The following is a 12,342-nucleotide window of genomic DNA, read 5'->3' as shown; positions in this document are numbered from 1 at the left end:
AGCTTTGGAGGCCACGTGTGCCGCACCCCGGATTTCTTTGGGAAACATTTCCTAGGGTGGGGTAAAAGTTTGGTTTCTACCTTCAGTATCTCTCCTCAAGGCTCATTTTGCCTGGGGGGAAAGTCTCCCGGCTGACCTTTCTTTGGGTGGCACGGTGCCCTGCGCGGCCAAGGCGCTGGGCTCCCCCGCACGCCCTCCAGAGCGCCCCGGTGTGAGCCCCGGGAGGAGCCGGGGCGGCCCCGGCGCCGCAGTGCCCAGCCCAGCTCTTTGGACCGAGCTGTTAATGGGTAACCGAGGCATTGGACCGGGAGCTGCGGGGCTGGCGGGACTGGCGGGTGAGTGCGGGGGGACGGCGGGTGCCAGGGCGGGGGAGCCGTGGGGACAGGGAAGGCACGAGGCTACCGGGGATGTGAGGACGCGGGGGATGAGGCCACCGTGAGTGTGAGGGCGTGGGGTGCAGGGACACAGGGCAGAGGGTCCCGTGGCCACGGTGCTCCAGGGGCTGCGGGGGACACGGGACAGGAGTGCGCGGGGCGCCGGGACACAGGGGGCAGTGGGGGCAGCCCTCCGCTCCCTCCCTCCCTCATTATCTGCCTGTCCATGTGGTCCCGCCCCTGAGGGGACGGCAGCCAATGAACCTGCACCAAAACAAGAGGTTTTGGGGCTGGCGCGGGGACGAGGAGGTGGCAGCAGCCCAGGAGTGCTGGGAGGCACCGAGCCTGGGACCGGGTCACAGCCAGGAACCCGGGGTGGTCCTGGAACTCCGTGAGGTCCTGGAGGGGTCACTGAGAACAGATGGATCCTGGGGAGTGTCCTTGAAGTGGTGGTGGACTTCGGGAGGGGGGCCCTCCTGATCTCTGCCAGAGTCCTGGGGAGACATCCCTGAGCACCAGGAGCACCAGCGATGTTGCAGGCCTCTGAGGGGGGTGTGAGGTCCTGGGTTCCCACCATGGGCCTGGGTCCTGCCCTGCTGCCGAGGAGCCATGAACCCAGGGACGCATGGGGGCCAGCACGCCCCAGTGGTTCCCCATGGCGGCTCTGTCAGCCTGTGGAGCCCTGGCCACACCACCTTCAGCTGCCATGAGGTCCCATGACAAGGGGGATGTTCTCCAAAACTCCCCCACTTTCACCTGTTTCATTTGGGGCTGAGTCTTTCCCTTCAGTGGACACTGCGAGAAACTGGCGATGACCCTGTAATCTCCTCCACACAGACCTCCACAACTCTCCTCAGAGCAAAGACAACCTCTTACTGCCCCTGTCCCCACACAGAAGTGCTTCTGCAGTTGATCACTGCCTTGCCTGCAAGTCTCTGCTCTTCCTTCATCCTTCTCCAGGTAGAGGAACCGGGAGGGTGTCCAAATGGGATGATGCTCCAAGGGTTCCTGCCCTGGCACAACACTGGTCCTTCTGGGTTTGCTGGACCAGTTCTCCCCATATGATTCTTCTTTAGGACCAGTCCCTATGCAAATTACCATTCATTCCTACCCCTCATTCCTTCACTGTGTTAATTATCAGCATGAAAGGACCTTCTTCCTCTTACTTGGTTGCACCAAGACCTTTCGATGAGGAAGGATACTTTTTGAAAAATCCATCTTGCGAAGAGGCTCACAGAGGCTGGTGGACACTGTCACCAACTTGGATGAGGAGTACCAGCACTCCCTGCTGCATTCAGTCTTCTCCTATAATTCCTTAGAAGCACATAAAAGACCTCTCCAAAGTTACAAGGAATTCAGCACACCAGCACCATCACCTGAGGACCCCATAGGATGGTCCCTTGATGCGCTGGGGCAGGACCTGCTCTGAATACTGACTGCAAGGGGCATTCTCCTCTCAGACACCCAAAACTCAAAAGCAGAGTGGGACGTTTGAGCTTCCCCGAGGTGATCCCATCTTTCTCTCCCTAGCCAGCACTGGGCCCTCCCAGTGCTGTTTCCCTAATGCACTGAAGCAAAGGAACTTCTGGAGATGGAAGGAAATCAGATAACCCTGGCCAGCCTTGAGAAGGGGACAGATAACCCAGCTTTCACCTTAGAAGTAAGTTCTCTTCCCTTCCCTTCCCTTCCCTTCCCTTCCCTTCCCTTCCCTTCCCTTCCCTTCCCTTCCCTGCACAGGGTGCTCCAGTTAATGATGTTTTCCAGGGAGAGAAGAAACACTATGAGGATTGTGGTGGTCCATGTAGTGAGAGCCAGGAGGAGAGAAGAGAAGGGAAAGGGAAGTTCTCCTCCTACTGCAGGTGGGATAATCTGCACAGATTTGTGAGCTCTGCCAGAGACAAACCTGATTTGGGAGTAGAGTAGGGTGATATTGAGCACATGGGGGGACGGGACAATGTCTGATGGCTCCATGTGGTCTTGTAGGGTGCCAGTGGCGGGTCTCTGTCCCTGTAGCAGGTGATGATGGGGGTGCTGGGGTTTGTCACTATGGCCCACCTGTACCACCTCCTGCTGCTGGAAGTGCCTGGTGGGAGCCATGGTCAACTGCCAGCTGCAGTTGGGGTGGTTTGGCTTGGCTTGGGCTGATCTTCCACATCCATCTTCTGTGTCTCTCATGTCTCTGGTATGTGATTCTCCCCAGGAAGGCCCTGCAGCCAGCATCCACGGCAAAACATTTCTGCAAGGCTCATGCCAAGGTGTTGAGAAGAGTTGTCCTGGGGCTCCTTGGAGTAGGTGAGGACTTCCCAGCACTGAGACTCCACATCCCCACCCCTTTGGCTGGCTGCACCTCCAGACTCCATGTACTGAATGTGGTCATGTGTGTGCAGGTTGTATCCACTCCCAGCAGCCTCACTGCCCCCTCTTAACCCCATCACTCCTGTCCAGTTCTATCTTCTCCTCACTGTCCCCCTGGCCTTTCTCTACCTGCCCAAAGGGTTTACTGTGCCCCTTCTGCTCCCTGCTGGGGTGGTGCTCTTAAGGTCTCCTCATGCAAAGATGGGATCCTCAAGGGTGGTCAGGGAAGGACATTTGGAGGAAATAAACCTCGTGGTTGGTTAGTTATGAACCCAGGATCCTACAGTTAGTTATGAACCCAGGATCCTACAGCCCTGATGTTTCTGACCCCCAATGTGCCTTCTCCAGCCTACCTGTGCTACTTCATTGCGGCCTGTTACCTCAACTTCCAGCGAGCCCTTGCCTTGGTGGTCATGACTGCTGTGGTCGTCGTCTTCATCTGCTGGGACATCTTCAAGAAGCACTGTGGGGCAAAGGTTCTGCTGCTCCTCCGCCCCATTGGGAAGTGTTTCCAAAAGTCCTGGCAGTGGCTGAAATGGTGAGTCAGAAGGCAGGGCCAGATCCCTCCCAGCAGCTGGGTCCCCTCCCATGGCCCTTGCCAGCACAACCACAGCTGATGGGATCAGGCATGTGCTCTAGTGCCATGCTGGCACCTCACAAGTGGCGAGTATGGCCCAGTCTGGGAACCACTTAAAAGCCATGGCAGAGATGTCTTGCTGCTCTGCCTCAGTAGTGTGATGGCTGTTCACACCCCTCGCTTGTGCCTGAGCCCCAGGTTTCTTCAGATACATGGACCTTACAGTGGCAATTCCATCACAATCGGCTCCTGCCCTTTGTGAGCTGCTCTCCCCATGGGGACACAGTCTTGCTGACAGTCTGGGGTTTCCTCTGCAGGCTCCTGTGGGTGGCCCTCCTGGCAGGCCTGATTGTGTGGCTGGCTTTGGACCCTGGCAGAAACCCAGAGCAGCTCATCTCATTAGGTGGCTTCTGCTTTTTGGTGCTGTTCCTGTTCGCCTGCTCCAAGCACCACAGTGCGGTACGTGTTTCAGGTGTGACTTGGCCATTGGTCCCCTTGCAGGAGGTGGCCACCCAGCACTGGAGAACAAGCACTTCATTCCCCCTGGCATCCCCTTCTCTGGAGGAAGCAGAAGCCCAGCAGAGCTGAGCCGAGCTGGGCACAGCCTGGGGAGCTGAACTGGTTGGGTGGGTGGACCCCAAAGCCACCTCACTGCTCTTCTTTGCATTGCTCTCCTTCCCAACCCAGGGCTCCCCTACGTTGCCTCTGCCCTGTTTTCTGCCATGTCCCTCATGGTGGGTCAGACCTAGAAACCCAGCACCAGACCCACGCCTGAGCTTCAGGTGCTGTGGGTGGAGGGTGGGCCTGAGTTTCAGGTGCCTTGGGGGCCTGAAATGGTCAGAAATGATTGAAGTCCCAGTGGTTTCCAGCCCAAACTGCTGCAATGCTTTGGCAGTCCCTTCATCCTGCTCCTCCAAAGGGTTATTGAACAGCCAGTTTCAGTCTAGCAGGTCTGTGCTACCAGTCATCATAAAGTCTTTGTGCTTGTCTCCTGGGTCAGCCTAGAAGGTTATGTTCCAGCCAGTTCCAGAGTCCCACCAACTCATTTCTGGCTCTGTCACCAACCCATGTTTGCCAGTTTTTGTGATACTTTATCAGTCTCCCCATGACCTTCACCCAGGGCACTGTGTGGTGTTTGCCATGTGCTGCTGTTGCAGCAGCTGGAAACCAGAGAGGGAAGCCTGTAGGCCTTGACAACATTTCAGCTCCTGTTCTGCTTTTTGTCCCCAGGTGTCCTGGAGAGCCGTTTTCTGGGGTCTTGGTTTAGAGTTCTTACTTGGACTATTCATCCTCCGAACGACTCCCGGCACTCAAGCTTTCCAATGGCTGGGAGACCAGATCCAGGTACTGCATCTACTCATCCCATCCTGTGCTTGCACCCTGCGATTAACAGGAAAAGCTGAGTGTGGTATCAGGAGGGGACATGGCAGGGATTGCACGCTCACAGACACTTTTGTTCGGGACTGGAGGGAAGCCAACTCTTCCCTGGTTTTCTGCAGCAGCCCAGAGCCCTCGGTGTGCTCTCACTTGCAGGCTATAGCAGAGCCCTGTGGCTTTGGGAAAGCCCAACAGTATCCCCATCTGAGGTCTCAGAGAGTCATTCTCCAGTGTGCAGTGAAGGGAGGTGTGGGACTGGGGGCACGGCCCCTCACTAGGCAGAATGAGATACCAGGGAAGGACCTGATGTAGATCTCTGTCCTACTGTGTAACTTCTTCCCTTGCAGTACTTCCTGGGCTACACCACAGCTGGCTCCAGCTTTGTCTTTGGGAACACACTGATTGAAGAAGTCTTTGCCTTCCAGGTCAGCCAGGGAATGGGGCGTGGGGAGGTTTTCTTCTGGTCTGGCTCTTTGCTGGGTCCTGGAGAGCGGAGAGCTAAATGCAGCCAGATCTGCTGCAGTAGAGCTCAACCATCTCAGAGACGGATCTTCCTCAGCTGTGTTATCCACCTGTGGACTTCCTCAGTGCCATGGAGGATTTTCACTGGTCCCTGTCCCTCCTACCAGCCCAGCTGGGCATTGTGGCACCCAGTAGTGTTGGCTGGCTGTGCAGTACCACATCCTGCCCAGCCTGGTGCCCATGGGTGCCGGGATGTGTGGCTCAGCTCTCCTTTAACCCTTTGCCTTGCCTGCAGACCCTGCCCATCATTGTTTTCTTCAGTTGTGTGATGTCCATCCTCTACTACCTCGGTGTCATGCAGTGGCTTATTCTCAAGGTAGGGCCTCACTCCTAGATCTGAGATGGGAGTGGAAAGGAGAGGAACCTGTTGGGTTCTCTGTCTACTACGGTCAGCTGAGAGATGTCCCAGGAAATTTGTCATGGTACTAATTTGGGGTGATTTGTCCTGCTTAAAAGAATAGGCACAAACCCCCTCTTTCTAGCGTGTCCTTCTCAGAAAGCCGAAAAACCAGAACCCTAGAGCTGACGTTTCTACCAAGTCTGGGGGTGCTTCCCAGGATCACCTCCGTGCAGGGGCCAAACAGTGCCTGGCTTCATGGGTATGGTGGCAGGGTGCCAGGAGCCTCTGTCAACACAGTGCCCGTGTCTTTCCCCAGATCTCCTGGCTGCTTCAAGTCTCAATGGGCACCACTCCCACCGAGACTCTCAGTGTGGCAGGGAACATTTTCGTGGGACAGGTAAGGTCCTGGGCAGCAGATCCAGCTCCTCAGTGCTTGCAGCTGAGCCTACCCTGGAGAAAGGGTCTTCTCCCTCCCTATGAGATCTGTGTCCCTGTGTGGCCCCATCCCAAGGACAGCAGGGTTTTCTCTTCCACAGACCGAAGCCCCGCTGCTCATCCGCCCATACCTCGCAGACATGACCCTGTCCGAAATCCATGCTGTGATGACCGGAGGCTTTTCCACCATCGCGGGCAGCGTGATGGGTGCCTACATATCCTTTGGGGTGAGTGCACGAGCAGTTGGATCCACATGCTCACTGCTACAGGGTCCTGACATGCAAGAACTGCCCTGGACTTGAGGATGAGAGAAGACCCCCAGCAGGTGCTCCATGGTCCCCTTCCATAAGCAGGATGAGAGCAGGATGTCTAGACTCACCTTGTCCCAAAGACACCCCATCCAGCCTCACCTTTGCTGTCCTGGCCAGAACCCCAGAGCCCTGCCAGGTAGAAGGCAGTGCTATGGGACCCCTACCGTGTGTCCCTGCACAGAATCATGGGATAATATAGCCTGGAAAGACCCTCTGGGAAGGTCTCTGGTCCGGCCTCCTGCCAACTGAGATCATGGCAACTGAGGGGATGCCTGGGGCCTTGTCCAGGTTGGTGGTGAGCATCCCATGGATGGAGATCTCTCCCAGCCTCTCTGGTTTCCCCCACAGGTGCCTCAGTCACAAGAAGCAAATTTTCCTTATATCCAACTCAAACTGTGCCTGTGATTCTCACCTTTTCACTAAGTATCACTGAGCAGTGTCTTCCCTCCAACCCCTTTTTAAACAGAACCAGCAATACCCACCCCCCTCCCTCTTTTTGCCCAACTGAACAATCCCTGCTCCTCCAGCATCCCCTGGGCACTTCTGGCCCCAACCCCCCAGGGTCCAGAGCACTGATGCCTCTCCAGTTCATCAGTGCTCTAAATAAACCTTCCCCTTAACCTGCTGCCTGAGCTCCTGCTATTTAAACATTAATTAGTCTCCTTAAATGGGGAACCAAGGGTGGAAGGTCAGAGAAATGAGACATTGCCAGGGTAGGGGTGAGGCTAGGAGCTTGGCCCTTTGTCAGCAGGTAGAAGTTCGCAGTGTTACACAACCTATTGCTCTGATACCAGTAAAAAGGGACAAGGAAGGGGCAAGAGCCATTATGATTAAATCAAATAGCAGGAGAGATTAACATCACCAAGGGTACGATCACTGCAGCTCCAGCAATGCTTCCATGCAGGCGAGCTGCCCCATGTGCATGGCTGCTTAGATGGGAAAACCAGCCAATTTTCCCACCCTGAGCAAGTGGAGAGCCCTGAACTGCTCTGAGTGTCACTGGCTGACACCAGGCACGTGCTGGGATGCCCTCAGCCACATACTGGGATGCCCTGGGGTGGCAGGTCACGGGGTGCAGCCTTGTGCAGAGGTGCCTATGCCCCTGGTCTGCACGTTGCAGATCGATGCAGCGTCCCTGATCGCAGCTTCTGTGATGGCTGCGCCCTGCGCCCTCGCCATGGCCAAACTTGTCTACCCTGAAGTGGAGGAGTCCAAGTTCAAGGGCAAAGCAAGCATCCGCCTCTCCAGTGGGTGAGTGTGAGGAGAGGGGCAGTGGAGTGGGGCTGCATGTGTCCTTCCAGTGCAGGGAAGCCACGGGGGCACTTTGGGGCACAAGTGGACACTGCAGGTGGCCCAAGGCTGGGAGAGCCTGTTGTGTGCACACATCCATGGAGTGAGCGCTGACCTGGCATGGGGGATGCCCAGCCAGATGAGTACATTGGGGTCTTTTTCCATGCAGGGAAGAGCAGAACATCCTGGAAGCTGCTAGCAATGGGGCTGCCGCCTCCGTGGGTCTCGTGGCCAACATTGCGGCCAACCTCATTGCCTTCTTGGCCGTGCTGGAGTTTATCAACGCTACCCTCCGCTGGTTAGGGGAGATGGTAGACATTGAAGGTCTTACCTTCCAGGTATTCCTAGGAGCAGACCCATGGTCTGGGCTGCCAGATCCTGCATCCCCCACCCATCCCCACCTTTGCCTGCTGCCTCAGTGGGCTGCTGAGACCCTTGCTGGGTTTTTGGCAAGTGCTGGCAGCGGATGTCCAATCCGGGGGCTGTGCAGAAGGTCAGCTCTGAGTCATTCCCTTCTGGGATGCTTTTCCCAGGTGATCTGCTCCTACATCCTCATGCCTGTGGCCTTTCTCATGGGGGCAGACTGGGCAGACTCACCGCTGGTGGCTGAGCTCCTGGGGATCAAGATCTTCCTGAATGAGTTTGTGGCATACCAGCAGCTGGCCACATACAAGAAGAACCGTCTGATGGGCCTGGAGGAGTGGGATGGGAACCGGAAGCAGTGGATATCTGTGAGGGACACCTCCCACCCTGCCAGACACAGGGCAGGGATGGAGCCAGCTGGAATGGGGCATGGGACCTGGCTAGGCAGATGGGGGGTGGGCAGGCAGAGGACCATAGAACCATTTAGTTTGGAAAAGTCCTCTAAGATCATTGAATCAGGCTGATGGTGCTGGGAGTGGAGGGGCACCTATGGCCAGCTAGACTTGGATGTTTGCTAATGGCTGGCTGTGGGAGAAAGGAGTCAGTGAAGCCCTTTCCCATTTATCCTGCTCCTTGATGGGATGGATCATGGTGCTACAGGGCCCCTTGTCCCCCCAGCTGTTCACCCCTGCTCCCAAAAATAGCTGAAGGAGAAGGGGTTGGGGTGGGGGACTTCTCCTCTATCACGTCTGTCTGGAAGCTCCAATATGGTGCTCAACTCTGGGGTTGCTCTTGGGCAGAGGTGACCATCCCCTGCTGCTGTGCCTTCCAGGAGCGAGCCGAGAGCATCACCACCTTTGCCCTCTGTGGATTCGCCAACTTCAGCTCGATTGGCATCACTCTGGGAGGCCTGGGTGAGTGTGACCCGTGTCCTGGGTGCCTGGGCACAAGTGAGGGGGATCCTGGGCCAGGAATTTGTTGCCCTCAAGCCTCCATGTTTGGTGTCTGCCAGATAAGAAACAGGATTTGCATGAGGTAACCGGGATGATTTTGCTCTGCACCCATGTGCAAGAGCACATGCATGTTACCCCAAGCCTGGGTGTCACCCAGCCACAGGGCAAAGAGCAGAAAGACTCCAGTGCTGGGAGTGCTCAGGGCTCTGGTGGATCACCCACAGGTGCAGCGTGGGCACAGTGCTCTGCCAGGACGGGCAGATAATGCACTGGGTGCTAGCTGGGATCACCACATCCTCTAGACAGCAGGAATTGGGCTGGACAGGGCACTATGTGGCAGAGCCAGCTTGGGACTGAGGACATGTCCCCATCTGTCCCCAGCCCAGTGTAAAGCCAGAGCAAGGGTCTGACTCACCCCACTGTCTGTTTTGCCCCCACAGCCTCCATGGTGCCCCAGCGCAAGAGTGACCTTGCCTCCGTGGTGCTGCGGGCCCTGCTCACTGGCATCTGCGTCTCCATGCTCAATGCCTGCCTGGCAGGTAGGTCTCTGCCCACTGCCAGTGGGGCCAGAGAGATCCAGGGAGGGACAGGCACAGGGCTGAAGACCCCGTAAGTGCAGGGTTCAGGGATGGAGGTGGATGGCCTGTCCCCCCAAGGCTCTGCCAGAGCCTCCAAACCCTGCTCTCCCCTCGTGGCTCTGCCAAGGGCTGCCCAAGCCCAACAGCTCTTCTGGGGCCCCTCATCCTCCTCTGGGCTGGAACATTTCAAGGGCAACTTCTGGAGTATTTCAAGGAGCTCCCTGAAGTCTTGGGGGGTGATGTGGGATGGCTCATGGGACCTGCACAGCCCCAGGTACAGGATTTGCAAGCAGGTATAGTCAGGGTGTGGGATTTGTGAGCAGGCATGGGGTACAGGACTCACAGCTTGCTTGGGGTGTGGGATTTGGATCCATGGTCACACTTAAGTCCCAGTAGAAGACCTTGCCCCCCAGGTCTCCTCCACGTGCCAACAGAGGTGGGTGACTGCGCAATGTTCTTCAGCACCACCAACTTCAGCTCGACCAGCTACACCATGTACACCTGCTGTAAGCAGCTCTCTGCCAGGTGGGTGTGAAGGGCCCCAGAGCCATCTGGTCCTGCTCAAGGACCCAGGTGGTGAGGCAGCAGCTTGTCCTGACCCTGTGTCTCTCCTTCCAGCTCGGTGCTCCAGAACGGGACACTCTCCTTCACTGGATCCTGGACTGAGCAGGCAGAGAGCATTCTTTGGCTCACAGAGTGCTGCAGGCACTACAACCACACGTCCTGTGCATGGACAACCTAGAGGTGGGGGAACACCAGGACCTGCAAGGCCTATCCCCAAAGGTAGAAGAAACCCCAAAGAAACCTGAGCATTTGGTCTTCTCCACTCCAGTGCTGGCAGACAGCTGTGTGCACCTTGCAGCCTGCACCCTTAGCTGCTGGCCCCGTGGACACAAGGGAGCAGCTCCCAAATAAATTATGGCAACCCTTGTGTGCTTGCCCTCAGACCCCTTCTGGCCCCTGACTGTGGCTGTCCCACACAGCACAAGGTCCTTTGCTGTGGCTGCATCCCGTGCCCGCTGCAGACCTCGCAAGCTGAGCCCCTGTCTGCTGCCAGCCTTAGGCTCTGGACCCAGCCACTATCTTTTCCCCCACGGGGCATGGATGGGGTAAAGCCAGTGCTTGAAGATGTTTTCTTCCCCCAAACACAAAGCCAACCCATCCCACTGTACTTGGGTGCACCTTTCCCAGAGGGACCACAGCGCCAGGGAACAGGCCAGTCCTTCTCGCTTTATTGCACTCGAGAGCACCCAGGCGCCAAGGCAGCCACATTATGTACACTGGTATTTTACAGTCACCCAACGATGAAGGACCAGGAGTCCAGAGCACACCACGCTCCCAGCCCGGCCCCTTCCCTCCATCAGGCTGCACCGAGCCACCACTTGGGACCCCACCCTGCAGGGTAGTGTCACTGGCACCCAGCACCCTCCTGCAATGCCCCAAGGAAGGGGATGCTCTGCACAGTGATGGAGCAGACAGTTCCTGTGCCTGTCCATCACTGCCTTGAGCCAGGGGTAGCAGGATTTGGAGTGGGTACCGCCAGCTGTCACTGGAGTCCAGCCTGTGCCAAGGAGGGGTGATGCTAAGCACCAGATTGTGCTGTGGGGCTGGGGCATACAGGATCTATGTATGGCACGGAGGCAAGGAGGAGCGTGTCCTGTGGGCTACACACCCCCATGTGCCACGGCAGATCCTGGTATGGAGGGGAAGTCGCTCCTTTGTCCTGCTCCCAGGTATCCCATGTGAGGTAGAGCATCCTTACCATAGCACTGGCCACCATCCAGAGCAGCACGGCTGCCCTCAGCAGCCACCCAGCAACAGGGTGGGAGACTTCCCTGGGATGCAGGGGAGGGCAGGAGTGCAAAACCCCATCCCTATGCAGCAGCTGGTACCACTGCAAGCACCCCGCCCTGGGACCAGCCAACACTCCAGAGCCCCGCACCATAGCAGAGGAGCCCTGCAGTGACTGCTGGAGCCCTCTGCAGGAAAAAGGGGGTGCCAGGGCACAGCGGACAGCCTGGGCACTGGTGGGATTCTCATCCTTGACAGTGCTGGCAAGGCTTGGCCCGGTCGCTTTATGGGGACACAGAGAGGGACATGAGGTGCTGGGAGCCAGGAGGGTGTCCAGGACTCCCAGTTTGCTGGGGAGCCAGGCAGGGACATGGTGCCTGCCAAGCCCGAGCAAGCAGCTCTGCCCCTGCCTTAAGGAAGGCCTACGGAAAATTGAGAGAGGAAAGCGAGTCCGAGCGTGGAGAGGCACACGGCCCCATAGGCTCCCCACAGCAGCAGCAGTAGAGGTACTGGGGAGGTGGCCCATGGCTCACAGCTCCTGCAGCCCTGGCCCAGCTGCTCACAAATTAGCACACACCACACAATGCAAGCGCTGCAGGCTGGGCAGGAGCCCCACAGAGAAGGCCACTGCCAGGGTCTTCCCCTTCCCACAATAGTCGTGTGGGGGTCCCAGCTGCAGCAGCTCTGACTACTGCGGGCAGCCAGCTCTGTTGCTCTCTCCTGACCTGGGTTTGGAGGCTGTTGGGGCCTCCCCTGTTTCTGCAGCTCTCCGGGAGCTCTTGGGGCTCACAGCAGCCTTGCGGGTGCCCTGAGGACTTGTCAACACCTTCTTCTGGAGCTGGGGGCTGGACTGGGCAGATTTCCTGCCCAGGCAGGGACTCTTGGAGCCCTTGGGCTTGGCTGGCTCCAGCATCTTCAGGCCCAGGATGCTGCAGTAATGATTGCACCTGTGAGTGGCCGGGAATTGCTCCAGCAGAGAGGGGAAGCAGCTCTCCTTCAGCCCCTGGTACCTGCCAACACAGCCATCCTCAGCTCCTGCTTTGCACCAGGAGATGTCCCAGCAGAGCAGGGAGGCA

The 12,342-nt window shown here is 57.5% G+C and overlaps 2 protein-coding genes across 2 annotated transcripts in view; one reads left to right on the top strand and one right to left on the bottom strand.

Annotated features, from left to right (window-relative positions):
• Window positions 1-1,965: 1,965 nt before the first annotated feature.
• Window positions 1,966-10,217, top strand: LOC309578229 (sodium/nucleoside cotransporter 2-like; the record flags this gene model as incomplete). The annotated part of the gene is made up of 17 exons (XM_082290651.1): window positions 1,966-2,034; window positions 2,139-2,233; window positions 2,575-2,666; window positions 3,078-3,267; window positions 3,624-3,765; window positions 4,537-4,650; window positions 5,031-5,108; window positions 5,441-5,521; window positions 5,862-5,942; window positions 6,082-6,207; window positions 7,412-7,542; window positions 7,751-7,919; window positions 8,115-8,312; window positions 8,777-8,858; window positions 9,338-9,436; window positions 9,889-10,000; window positions 10,094-10,217. The coding sequence occupies 17 exons, from the start codon at window positions 1,966-1,968 to the stop codon at window positions 10,215-10,217; spliced, it is 1,983 nt and encodes a 660-aa protein (XP_082146777.1).
• A 468-nt stretch (window positions 10,218-10,685) lies between these two features.
• ALPK3 (alpha kinase 3) overlaps window positions 10,686-12,342 on the bottom strand; it is a 33,269-nt gene continuing 31,612 nt past the window's right edge. Inside the window, exon 13 of the mRNA XM_082290920.1 lies at window positions 10,686-12,276. Coding sequence (XP_082147046.1) covers window positions 11,955-12,276 — 322 coding nt within the window. The 3' untranslated portion in view covers window positions 10,686-11,954. The remainder of the gene's footprint in view (window positions 12,277-12,342) is intronic.

The sequence above is a fragment of the Coloeus monedula genome, assembly GCF_965178545.1.
Source record: "Coloeus monedula genome assembly, chromosome: 14".
Taxonomy (NCBI): Eukaryota; Metazoa; Chordata; class Aves; order Passeriformes; family Corvidae; genus Coloeus; species Coloeus monedula.
The sequence above is the reverse complement of the archived record's forward strand: the minus strand, read 5'-3'. Positions and strand labels throughout refer to the sequence as shown.